At 45.2% G+C, this 13,851-nt stretch overlaps 1 protein-coding gene across 1 annotated transcript in view; it reads right to left on the bottom strand.

Annotated features, from left to right (window-relative positions):
• Positions 1–13,851, bottom strand: part of TMEM167B (transmembrane protein 167B) — a 60,727-nt gene that overhangs the window by 16,475 nt on the left and 30,401 nt on the right. Inside the window, exon 2 of the mRNA XM_069633534.1 lies at positions 8,250–8,381. Within this exon, the coding sequence (XP_069489635.1) occupies positions 8,250–8,381 (132 nt within the window). The remainder of the gene's footprint in view (positions 1–8,249; positions 8,382–13,851) is intronic.

Genomic DNA, 13,851 nt, shown 5'->3' with positions numbered 1-13,851 from the left:
GTCACCACAGAGGGACAACACGAGAACCATGTATGCTTGGGTTCAGGCGGACTCTCCTAATTCCAGACCTAGGAATGCTAGGTGTACGAAAATCAGCAGGAAAGTGCCTTCTATCAACAGCTTACGTTTCTCAAAGGCTCAAGTCGAAACATTGGCGTTTCCAGGGCAAAGGTCCCGTACGAGCTGCTCAGTTCACTGGGCAGTCCAGGAAGACTTCCGAGCAGGTTTGTTTGAAGGTTAAGCAGGAGGTGCCGAGAGTAGTAGTCCCACTACTCCAACGGGGCGAAGCGCCCTTGCAGGCCTTCTATGATAGATGAGAAACGGGGGCTCAAACAGGACAACAGCAGGGACAGGGTGCCAAACCTTCCAGCGGGTTCCACGGATCTGCTTCTTCGGTTCAGGATACTTGGCTCCTTTACCAAGTTCAGTGTGAACTCAGAAGATCGACCTGAAATAGGTCGAGAGTGTCTTGTCTTATCCAGAATCACCTTCATGCCAAAACGAAGAGAAACCAATAGCAGAGCTGCTCATATTCAACCATACCAGAAGTGGACCAATCACGGAGCCCAGCAGTCCCAGTAATTCCTAGCACACCATACATCCTGGCACCCAGGATGTGTATTTGAACTAGACAGCTCCAGCCCACATCCTGGGCACACACACACGAGGCATGCAGAAGCCCGCAAAAGCTTCGGTTTGCGCAGAGTTCTGCGTGACTAAATAAGGAATTTCCCGGGTCTGCTCGACCGTGAGAAAGGCAAAGGGACAAAATGGCCCAAGGACAGAACAAAGGACCTCGTGGCATGGCCATTTTTGGCACTGTGGACAAATGAGTGAATGATTCATTGTAAATTGAATGAATTGCATAGATTACTATGGTTTTAACTCTCCTGCAATGTAAGTAATATGTTAAGTGCAGATTAATCACGATTAATTCATTTATTCAAATTTTGTATCAGGCACAATAAATTCTTTTGATACTTTGATAATCAAGCAAACTCCTCTGGACTCTTTTTTCTGAGAAAATTAGTTACACTAATACCTAGCCCAGAGTGGGGGGGGGGGGGGGTTTCCTGCGTCTTTCAGAGATGCACACATTTTAGGCACTGGCCACTGTCCTGGGCCAAATGCAGTTTGGATCATAGAAAAGCGCCAACAATGCTTTAAAAGTAACTGCTGCCACCAGCTCTGTCCTGGGATCACTTGTATATTCACCAAAAATCTGTCTACAGCCTTAAAAATGAAATAAAAGAGACCCCAGCCCACTTTACTGGAAGGTACATTGTACACCGATAAAAGGTTGCTAAGAACTAGAAACAAAGTGAAAGACTAGGGGAAACAAAGTCTCCAGTACTGGCAGTCTGAAGGGCATGTCAGTTTCCCTTTAACAAAATGAGCAAAATCCCAGCGGAGTACAGCAGAAAGGCTGGGCTCCACTGGCAAAAGTCAAGCTAGGATGGTCAGACAGCAAATGGTTGAGGGGTTAATAACTGGAAGGAAAGTTATCCTGATTTCCATTTCTTTCCTAACAGCAACACATATTAGGGATGTAACGGTATAACGGTATACCGTTAAAAAGATACCGTGAACCACTCAATTGAACAATAATAACCGTCACATTGTTTATACCGGTATACTGTTTATACCGTTAAGTGTGCTTTTCAATCTGATTTGGAAAGCTGCAGTAAGCAAGTGCTGCGCAGTCTTGGTCTTGCACTGTTGGATGTGCCATCTGTCGAGTAGTTTCAGTTGGAGCAGTTTTTAATGCCATTCCATAAACCACACCTCCCTGACACAAAATCAATAACTTAGCAATAGGAAGAATAAATACAGTGCCAAGAAGGAAAAGGGTTTACTTTGGGTTGGCGGCTTTTGGGTTTATATATTTATAATGTATAATGTGTGCTAAACATATGACAATGGGAGATTTCCCTGGTTCTATCATTGAATTAACATATAATAAGTCACACTGCGAAATTCAATCATATCTGTGGGTATTCCCTGCTGTCATACCAAAGGGTAATGTCCGTGATTACTGAACACCTTTTGGCCCACAAGTAAACTAAAGGCTGTAACGTAAAGAGAGTGTGCGTGTGCGAGTATGCGCACAAGCTTATTCTACCATCAGCCTCCATTGATCTGTGGCATGCCGGTTATAAATATGGCAACATGTTCATCTTCACCAGTAGCCAGTGGGGGAGCTAAAAGCCTAAATGACAACTTAAGAAAAGCTATTCAGTTTGCTTTGCCAGTCGCAGCAGGGCTCTCCCCCCCTCCTCCTCCTCCTCTCCACACATGTGTTTGTGTTTGGTGGAAGCAAGGGGTGGCATTTCAGTGGAAAGTATGTTGAAAAGCCCAATTCTGGCCCTGGGTGCCTGGTTTTGTTTGTGATGATAAATCTGACAATTTATGACCTTTTAGAAAATATTTGTTAAGATTGGTTAACTCCACCTGCTATACCGCGATAACCATGATATACCGTCATTTGGCAAGAAGGTTATCGTACCGTCATAAAACTAATACCGTGACACCCCTAACACATATACTACATAAAACACTACATTACAATGAGATGACTGCTGCAGCCATTCACCCATACGCAGTACCTTGAGCTCTGTCCCGGGGCGCTGGCTCTGAATGTGTTGATGCAGGGGTGCTTCCGAGGGGTAAAGCTGCTGACAGGATGTAGACTGGGCAAGGCCCCACATATGTCTGGGTCCTATCCCCTTCTCTTCTTTCAGGGTGGACCAATCCACCACAAAAGGGAAACGCTCCTCGTGCAGACAATGTTCTTTAAAACTGATCTCTGCGCATGGGGACCGCCCACACTCACTGCCGCATACACATGGCGTTTCAATTCAATGTCACTGCAGCTGCCCAGACACCATTTTTGCTTTTGGCAGCGTTCCCCTTGCCCCCCGCCTTGCTCACCGCCACTCCTGCAGCCTGGATCTCCAGGCCCACCCCCTCTGCAATGCGTAGGGAGACACAGGGGGCGGGTCGCTCACCCTCACCGGGGCCGCTGAGCGTTCCAGAGTTTTCTTCACCCAGGCGGCCCAGGGCTTCCACACCTCTTCACCCGGGCTTCCGCTGCGCACTCTGCATTCCCTCCAGGGCTGCTCCTGGCATACACAGCCAGATGCCTCGCTGGCCATGATGCAGGCAGCCCGGTTGGGCCACCCCCCCTCACGCAGTCCTGGCCTGGTTGCTCTTCTTGAGCCCGGGCAGCCACCGCCAAGCTACCCGAGCCATAAAGGTGTCTGTGGCCCGTCCGGTCTCGCCCACGGGTGGGCCGACAGTCGCCACACAGCCACACAGCCACACACATGTCATTTAGTTCCTGTGTGAGTGCCAGCACGTAGCCCAACAAACCGGGCCATGGCTACAGTTCTATATTCGCTCTCTCCGTGAACTTCAGTCCTGTACACAATGTCTCTGTTCACTAGAGCTTCTTTCACCACGTGTTAACGTACACACAAACGTTTGCTATTTTGTTTCTCTCATCTTTTAACTTTCACAACAGACAATCAAAGCTTTCCTCTACAACGTGCTTCTTATCCTACGCGTGACCTTGTAATTATCTTACTGCTTGCAACATTTTAGCCCTTCGCGCTTTGATGCTATAATCAATCGGGTTCCCCTCTGGCTTTGAACTCACAGGTTGTGATTTCTTTTAACGTCCCTGTTCATCGACTAAGACCAAGAGCTCCTCGCCAGCCCCTCCAACTCTCCTCAGTGGCTTCTCTGGCCCAGGATAACGAACACTCTTCACTCTGGAGAGCAGCTTTGCACTCAACTCCCTTCTGGCTCCTTGGAGACACAGCTCCCTCGCCACGCTTTCATTAGGTCTTTTACATCACAGGCTCTCAGCGTCTCTGGCCTCCGTTCTCCACCAACAGGTCTGAGGTTGTCTGGGAGTCCCAGTTCGCATGTGCTCTCGTACTTAGACTTGTGGACCTCCCTGGGCTCCAGCTCGCTCGCTCGCTCAGTTTCTCTAGCTCACTCATTGTATACACCTGTGGTGTGCTAACTGTGCTCAGCTGTGTTCATTCTGTATTCAGTGCCCAACTTTGCTTGTCCTTGTTAATGGGACATTGATAGAAATGAAAAAGTGCCTCCGTTGGCTTATGCTGCGTTTTAGCCGAGCGGGGAGGTTTTGTCAAAGGGAAAAGTCTGCGGTCAATTAATAGGAGGGAGTGTCGGGTAGGAGGTTATTGGAAAAAGAGGGTTGGGGTGGTGGCACCATTCGTCGCCTTCGGGCAATCCCTCCTTATGCCCAAAGGCGACTCCACCCAGGTGATCCTCCCTCGCTCGCTCTTCCACCCCAAGGGTCGGAATCTAATAGCGATGGCCTTACCCTGGACACCCGTCTAGAAGATCCCCCAAGAGTAGGGAGGGAAAAAATCATCAGGTTTTCCACTACGGTGTGCATATACAATAAAAAGAATTAATACCAAAAAAGACTGAAAAATAAATATCGGGGGGGGGGGGCAAGGGATTATAAAGTGTGGGGCGTGAGGTTAAAAGCATGAGTAATCGGGCGGTATGGAGGGCCAGGCCCCACCCAATAAAAATAATATTTAAAACAAAAAACAATAGTTTTCAGTATTATTTCATTCACTATATTTTGATTAGTTATAAATACATTTCAGCTTCCACAACATCCAAGCTCATCAAGGCCATGCCCGTGTTCTGAAAGTAAAAATATAATTTATGTAGCACAATGTCCAGGTTAAAAAAATGGATGTATGAAAAACAGAGCCCTGTTAACAATACAATTATTGAACAGAGAGGATCAGAACGAATCGACCACTGGCTCAATTGTTCAACACTTTTTAGAACATGGGCATATCCCTGATGATCTTCGATGGTAGGCCATTAAGAAGGTACAGAAAAATACATACAGACGGCTAGGTGCTAAATCCAAACAGGCAGAACGCAGCCGCCTCCTTTCCTGCACTCAGAAAACGACTAGGTTCAACTGAGTCTCAAGACAAATGTGGATTTTTTTAAAAATTAGAGATGGTAAAAAAATGTGACTAAATGTGATTAACCATCTTTGGTGAGAGAGTCTATGGAATGTTTTTTTAACAGCAACTGGCCAAGGCGCTAGAATTTATTGTTGGGCATGGTTTAGTTCTGTGTTATGACCAATGAAAAAACAAACACAAAAAAAGGACTGTTTGTTGAAAAAGTATTGGTGGATCGAGAATAGTATGGATGTAGTATATTCATATATTTGTAAACTTGTATTAATATAAATTCATGCCTTGTCATTTTTGTAGAGGATATTTTTATTATGATACAATGAATGGGGTAAAAAAAAAAGTGATACTATTGCCTTTGTGCATGCTATAAGTGATTGCGCTTTGTAAAGGGACGTTTAATTTTCAGTGGCGGCTGGTTATTTGCCCAGTCAAATAAATCATTGAATAATAAAAGGTTCCATTATGATTTAATACTAAACAATGTGTTCAGTTGACAAAAGACGAAAAGGAGCATGAAATGTAGGAGCCACCCACTGATGAGATACAGCAATAGGAAGTATAGGAGGTCTGGCAAAGATGCTGAAGCAAATATTCTATAGGAGGATTGAGAGTTTAATTCTTGCTGAAAGTTAACACAGGAATGTGGTTGCACTGGAGATCCTAGAGGGAAAACAAACTGGGGTCGAAATGGCGAAGAGCTGGGCGCTATTTAGTGCCTTCTGTGGCGAGTCAGAAGAAGAACGCAGACACTTTTGAGGACATGGTTAACAAAAAAGAAAAGTATAAAACCCAACTTTTCCTATCTCTTTGGGTGGACCTGGTCTAGGTTTCCAACTAAGGTGCTTGTCAGTCAATCGTGAATGTCCAAAGGAATAGGTCTGCTGTCCAACACTAACCTAACTGACCCCACCTCTATGAAAACTAACATATCTGGAGATTGACTCCCTTCTCCTGAGGGTACTTCTAGTATCAGTCTGTAGGATTATTTATCAATAGGATTCTTTATCAATATGTATCAGTCACTGTAACTCTTCAGATGCGCTCTTCAGTTTTCCCCTTCTCATTGGCAGTCTCTTTTGGGGATCTTTTACAAGCTATAGATTCCTGGTTGCGTTTTCCAGCATATCACGTGAAGACACTTATTTGGAAAGTCTTTCTCTCCTGGCCAATTATAAAACAGCTTAGTATGGTCTACTTGACTTTGTACTTCGTTCAATCGTCTAGTTTTTCTGAACTCTGGCTCAAAATATTCTCCCCTTCTGATATTCTGTTCTTCCTGTACAAAATATCTAGTGGCTTTCCCCTTTTCCCAGGGCATTGTTATCCACTGTTCTTTGCTCTTGGCATTCAGATTCTCAGTATTTCTTTCTCTGGTATCACAACATTTTAATGGAATGAGTTTCATGTTTGGTGTTGCCTATTTCCCCCTTTCACAGGATAACATAATCCAAAATTCACTAATTTTTCTCTCAATATCAATTCTCTCTTGTATCCCAACAGTTTACGTTCATCTGCTTCAAGGGTAACTTGTCTCATGACCTCTACTAAGACAAGTTGTCTGCAGGGTCCGAAATTGCCAGGAACCGGGAGCCATTTAGCTTCTGGTTGTAGCCAAGGGGAGGCTGGTTAGTTTGAAACCAATTGCAACCAGCAGCAACTTTTGACTGCTGGGGCAAGTGGTGCCATACAACTGGTTATGCTGTATACCCAGGAGGTGCTTTTTGCTCCTGGCCAACAAATCCCAATAACAATCCCTGTGTCTGCATGATACAATGATCCCTTCCTGGCCTCCCATTAAGCAGTTCTTCCTGTTGCCTTCTATTGTGAAGGAGAACATCTTCGGGAGCCCCGTTTCTTGGGACCCTTCTCAGGTGTTGAACCGTTGTTGCCTTGCCTTCTTCGGCACATTCCTTTTTGCAGCCTCTCTTCTCACTACAGTGTCCCGGTCTTTCTACGAGGGGCCAACACACTGCGCCTCCCTATGCACGGTGTTATCAGAGATGTTTCTAATACCCGACTGTCCACCACTGGCCCTTCGTGGACTCGCCACTACCTTCCTCCGGGCTCCTCCCTGCCGATTTCTCGTTCTGGAGTTACACTGTGCGTGGCTCTGGTAAACCTGTCTCTGATGCACCTCCGGGCTCCAGCCCTGCTGGTTTCTGGTGCTATGGTTTCAGCGTGGCTTTGGCGTCCCAGTCTGCAGTATCGGTTGGGTTCCAGAATTGCAGGCTTCCTCATTTGGGCTTACTCTACCAACCTACAGGGTGTACCGCAGCACAGGGCCTTCCCTTGCCTCCATATGCGTTCCTCTGTCTTCTCTTTCACTGTGGTTTGCAGAGTGGACGTTATTCAACCTACTCGCCCCAGTGGATTGGATATTTGGATTTTAAAGGGATATGTTCTTTTTCTGTAAGGTAATGGCATCCATTAGGGGTTTCTTCGCCATAGTCATGGTTTTTAGAGGTTCCTGGTATTTTAGAGCATCCCATGTAGGCCACAGTTTATACAGGTTTAGGGAGTTCCTCACATGAACTAAGGAGGAGTCTCTTCCGGTGAGGTCCCACTTGCTTCTGCCCCTAGAGAGGATGTTGCGGAGTGGGCTCACCTCCCTATCCTCACAGGGGGTAGGGCTCACCCTTGGAGAGAAGGAATTAATTCCCTCAATTGGTCACACTACTTGTAGCCAAGTAGAGGCTGGTTAGGTTGACACCAATGGCTACTAGTAGCTACTTCCGATACCCCAGGCCAATTACTGCCATACCCAAAAATATGGACAAAGGTTATAGTTTTCTTCTCATGTGGATGTTAGATTTCCAACTTGCTAGGTACTCGATCCTTCTTCCTGAGTGGTACCTCCTACTTACGTGGTGATGTCGGATACCCAGGAGCTGCTTTTAGTTTCCACTCAAAATCCTATTTCAAATTTTCCATTAAACCTTCCTGAAGTAACAGAACCTTTCTTAGCAAAAAAAAACTAAAACAAAATGCTTGAAGGCACACAATTGCCCCAAAGACCAGTGCTCAACTAAAGAAATGTAATTTCAATTAGCATCTACTCTCTGGTGTACCTTCTTCTCATGCTCTGCATCAGCGCATTTATGGGGTCTTTGTGGAGTTTAACTCACCTAGTTGTCATGTTGTTTTTAGGCATATTGCTTAGTGTTACTTTGTGTTGAATGCCCATTGTAATAGAACATATTTTAAAATACATTAGCTGATTTTTGGATTAGAAAATATGGATAATTGTATTGTACATCTTACCTTTGTAAAACACACCCCACACACCCTTCTTCTCAGACAGTAGCCAACCTTTTAGCCGTGGAACTTTCTTGAAGTAGGCGCAGGTGCACACAAAGAGCAGGCCGAAAACCAGTATCCCATCCAAGGAGTATACTGCAAGAAAAAAAACAGCATCAAAGCCTGTCATGATCGAGTAATCACACAATAACCGCAAATCTGAATTGGTGAATCAATGTGGAGTAATGAAATTACAAACAGCAAGGAGAATCTAAATAATTCACTGCGCCAACTCATAAGTGCATCTCCTCAGCTGCTACCACGTACTGCCAAGGACTAAAGGCAGGGGAATGCACCACATTCCTCCACAGGCACAAGCAAATATCCTACTACAACAGTGACTACAACAGTGGCCCCATGATGCTAAAATGTAAAGCAAGGACAACATAAAAACTAAACTCATGAACAATCCCACTGCTCTCTTGTAATGCCTGCAACACACTTTTACTGAAATCACTCTACGAATAGCGCAGCTCTGTCTCATCCAAGAAGAAAAATAAAGGAAGAGCACTTGAAAAGGGACTATGAATCGTTAGTTTCTTTAGATAAAACATCTCCCAAGACCCTCCGTGGCGGCCAAATTAGATTAGAAGCTCAAAAAACGACTACACAGATGTTTAAAAGCTAATCTGCTCCTCCCACAAAAGATATTGCAAATGCTAGTAGCTGAGACTCAAAACCTTCTGGCTTTTATCACATTTATTTTGATTCAAAAGCTTTGTGACAATAGCGCAATATTCATCCAAAGAGCTCAGAAAAAAAGGGCGAAGGAGATACTCATGGATTACGCATTGCTCTTAGAAGCAAGACAACGCTGAGCGTCACAGGGTTTGAAACCCGGTCTCGCACTTAGAGACTGGTCTCTGGCATGAAGTACAATATAAAATAAAAAGGTAAAAATGTGTCCAATTATTAGCAAGAAACAAGCCTAAATGGTACTAAAACAGGAAAACATTGCCCATAACGTTATATGGTCCTGTACTTGACCACTAATTTGGCAAGGCAGTTTTAGAGGAGCAGTTGTAATCCCCCTGCTATTTATAAAAAGAAAACTAAATAATGAACCATTCATGCTTTGTTATTTCTAACATATTATAAACCTTATTAACCTAGCTAAAATCCTTGGAGTCATAAAAAACCAACCAACACAATATGTATTCTACTTCATCCTAAATTCTTTCCGACGACACATTTACCAAGGATAAGATACCAAATACACCCAGTCTCCCTCTTGGATACCCTTACCTGATGGACATTACTTCTGCCTCCAATAAACAATAGACTTACTTAGATGAGAAGGGCCAGCCAGAGTAATTTGAGGCATAGCTCTAAATTATAATAACAATCCCCTTCATAAAGTGAATTGTAAAATGTCCTTTGTACAGCATTGGATTTCTCCTTTCAAGTAGAGTTCATCACATTTTAAGGTAATCTTTGGAAACGGTGGTCGCTCTTTGGACTTCCGAGCATATGCACAAAGTAAAACTGCTGTCTTGCAGAATCTAAGGTCAAGGGCCGTCAGTACAGTTTTGCTGGTATTATGGGTGGGATACCGGCAAAGCTGCTTTACCGTCTCTGCCGCCAGATATCCCGGTATTACAGGCAGCAGAGACAACAGTAAGTTCCCATTCCTTGGAGTCCCATAGGACTCCATGGGATTGCCTGAAATCACCAGTACCAGTACTGCTGCCAGTGATTCAGGCATTTCTTTGCCGATAGGGGCCTGATCTACAGGCAGGTCAGGGCTGCCGTGAGATCCGCAGTCCCCACCGGCATACTTGTGTTTTGCCGGTCCGCAAAAAAAATGCTGGTGCCGGAATGACAAGCATTTTATTTTTTCGGACCAGCAAAATCGTAATGAGGGCCAAGTTCTTTTAGACCCAGGTGACTGCATAAACTGGTAATGGCCGGAATGCACAGGACCACTCGGACAGCATGAAGGATGACACAATGGGAGGGGGGGGCAAGGGGGCGCCTATGCTCCTTGGGGTGAATCATGTAAGGAGGACATGCGATATGGAAACCCTAAGTGACCATCCAAGAAGCACTAGGCATGAACGAAAGGATGCATTTTACTTGTGGGAGGCAGGATATTTCTGCACCAAGTCCTAGTGATTGTTTCCAGAATGCACTTGGGTGGTTTCAAATCTGCCAGGTGACTAGTGAGCTTTAAAAAGAAAAAGAAAAAAAAAGTGGCGTCTGGAGGCAGAATTAGGCTCGTAGGGTCAGTTCCGATCGACATAGAAGGTTCTGCTCTTTGTCTTGCAAGACAATGTTGTCTCGGTCTGTCATCGCCTTAAATCAATGTGCGAGACAGGTTTCTGAGACCATTCTGGCGCCACTGCTCTGAAGTGTCTTTCATCAGTAACTTGTGAACTGCTGCCTCCCGAACACAAAAACAGTTGTAAAGACTCGGACTTCAAAACTCCAGGGTAGTCAAGAAGCGGCTGCCAGTGGTGCTCTTGCTTAGCTACTCAGAGGAGCTGAGTTTCACGATGACAAAGCGCAGATTTATTTCAGTTTTATGCGACTATTAATTTAAAATTCTGGTTTGGTTATTTTGTTCCTTGTGGCAGGTCAGAAGAAGTAGAAAGACCAAATGGTGGCATTCATATAGGTATTTTATTTAAATAATATGTGAAAAGGCCTCACCAGCCCTATTCTATGGATTTCCCTACCCAGCGCAACTAACTAGGGTGCTCGTCTGCCGTGAAGTCCAAAAATGTCTGTCCTTCGTCTAAACACAAGCTAGCTACGCTGACCCCATCACGAAGATAAAGGGCCTCATTACAATACAAATCAGCTGGTACGGAAACAACGGTGGCAGTAAATCCGCTGCCACCGTTGTTTCCGGACCAACTGATACAGAGTCCTGCAGGTCTGACCTGGCAGGAGTAACAGCACCCACCTGCAGGCAAACATGTAAACACTGGCTCTGTCATAGACAGAACCAGTGTTTCCATGGATTTACAGAATTCCACCTCCAGAATTACCGGGTCACTGGGGTTGTAATGCTCCGGTGATTCCGGCAATCACGGATGGTGGAATGATATTACCGCCGGACTCGTAATGAGGCCCAAAGTAACAAAAACGGCAAGAGAATGACTCCCTTCTCCTGGCTAGGCATCCCCAGCCTCAATGCAAGATTCTTAGATAGTTCTTGGCCATCTTTTGCATTAGCTTAGTCAGTTATTGTAGGGGATTTACCCACGTATTTCGTTCCCCTCTTTCTGAGCTTTGTAGTCTTCTCCTCCTTGGCGTTCTTGGCATTAGATTTTCTCTTTGTTTTTCTGAAGTTTCTCTGAAAGTCTCCCTGTTCCCGATATCTCTGGGGCAAGAGTTCCTCTTTATGGGATTCCTGTTCTCTGTAATCCTAGGATTCGTCATCTCCTTACTGTACTGTTTCTCTCTAGTATTCACTCTCTACGCCTTTTCTTATACTACTGAGACTAATAGGATGCGCCCCTAGATGAGTTTCAGTCTCCTGCATCACTGGGACAAGCAGGATTAGTCCCTCAAAATATTTCACCCTCTTTCCTCCTTCTCATATCACTAGGACAAGTAGGCTGTGCCCAACGATGCACTTAATTCTTTCGGTCCTGGCTCATACCACTTGGAGAAGTCCTGTGATGCATTACACCTTTAGGGTTCTTTCTCGTGTCAATGGGACGGGTATAAGTCTTGTGATATAGGTTTCTCTCTTTACTAGGAAGAGTTTGATGTTGGTACTATTTATTCCTCTGTTCCCTCCTGGGTCGTCAGCCTCTCCAGTTACTGTGCTTCTCACGGATCTGCATGACTGGGACTGCCTTCAGGACAGGGATCTCACTTTGGTTGTTCAGGATGGCTTCCGCCTGCCCTGCCCGTCTCCCTGCTTCTTCTCTGCAGCTCCACGGGGCCAGCGTTACAGCAGTCTGGACGTCGTTGCTGGACTGGACAGTCCACCTCTTCTGGGTCACGCCACCACTCACAGCTGGCGTTCTCCCTCTAGTGGTTCTCTTCTTCCTTCAGCTCCTTTGGTGCCTCTTGCACATGCCACCTTCTTGCGTTCTCCTCGTGGAGGATCTCCTGGTCTTCCAGCTTTCACTATGCTGTCAATTGAAAACCCCCAAGTTTCACATCTCTGACAGTAGTCCTTTCCTTTTTAGGTTACATTGCTGGGTCCTCCCCAGCAAACTATAGCCCTCTTTTGTTTCTAGTTGAGCCCTCTTCATTCCTCACTCCTTCCTCCTACTACACTATTGTTGGTTTCCAACCACTGAGCAATCATTATTACTTGCTCATTCTTCTTCAAACTGGTCTCACTAGACATTTCTTCAGATTGAATCTTAGAATGTGTGTTACAGTAGAAAACAGTAGCTGAACTACTGAATCTTTCTTACGCCTTAATGTTACTGCTGGTACAAGAGAAAGGGCCTTCCTCTGCAGAACAGGAGTCCTTGTCCCCAAGATACGAGTCGCTCCATTAGGTCCCGCTTACCACCACCCCTAGAGGCAATAGTGCATAGCGGGCTCACTTCCTTAGCCTAGCAAGGAAGGGCTCCCTTCTGGGGAGAAGTGACTGAATCCCATGACACATCACATCTGGTAATTGTTGTAACCTAGGTAATCGGTAGGATACGTGGTTGTAGTGTATTCATTCTGGTCTGGTAATTTCCTAGCAACCATCTGGAAAACTGTTGCTAGTAAAAGGTGTACATAAATCTGGGAATGCAGGGATCAAAATAAGGATTTGATTAGCAGGAGCTAAAAGCTGCTCCAGGGCATCAGGCATCCCCTAGTAATCAAGAGCTGTCTCAGTGAACCAGCAGCTAGAATGTCGCAAACATAATTCCCACATGCGATGCAAACTAAGGTTTTGCACTTACATAGGACCCTCGCCCGTCAAAAATTTAAGTTGCAAGCTACTAAGCAGCCATAAAAAATGTCAATCACCACCTCCATCCTATAAACACATACATACATTTCTTACTCGCCAAGAGTCAAACATCACTTGCAAATGTCGAGATCAAATTTTGTACCCTGCATAGGTTTTAAAGGTCTTCTGGATATGTCCCGATTGTCATTTATATACATTCTTTAATGCGCAGCGTTAATGTAATATGGATACATTTGTATGGCACCAGTTGGTCTGTGAAGCCAAATGTAGCTCCTGTTAGCTGTTGGGTGTCAAGCCAACCAGGCTCGCCTGGCCTATAACCAAGCAATTTCGAAACTGGTATAATGCTAGGGTGTACAATGTGAGCCAGAATAAAATGGTGCCGATGCGCAGCCATTTTGAACAATAATAAAGTCTGCGTTTCCGCAGGCCTCACAGAATGAACAAGTAACAAAGCAAGGTCACAGATATTTTGCAAGCGGACTCTACAGAGAATAGTTATTGTATTGTCCAGTGAAGGACAAATACAGAAGGGGAGATGGAGTGCGCTGCAGCTGCACAATAAGGGGTCTGGGAATGCATGCAAGTAGAGGAGCGCTGGGTTTTTCCCCTTCCAACTGGATTTTTCCACCCTCTGTCTCTTCGAGTTGTGATCTGCCTTTCGGCCGAGGGCAGAACGCAATTAGA

This window comes from Ambystoma mexicanum, chromosome 13 (genome assembly GCF_040938575.1).
Source record: "Ambystoma mexicanum isolate Mex_15411 chromosome 13, UKY_AmexF1_1, whole genome shotgun sequence".
In the NCBI taxonomy this organism is placed as follows: Eukaryota; Metazoa; Chordata; class Amphibia; order Caudata; family Ambystomatidae; genus Ambystoma; species Ambystoma mexicanum.
This window is presented reverse-complemented; position numbering and strand designations above follow the sequence as displayed.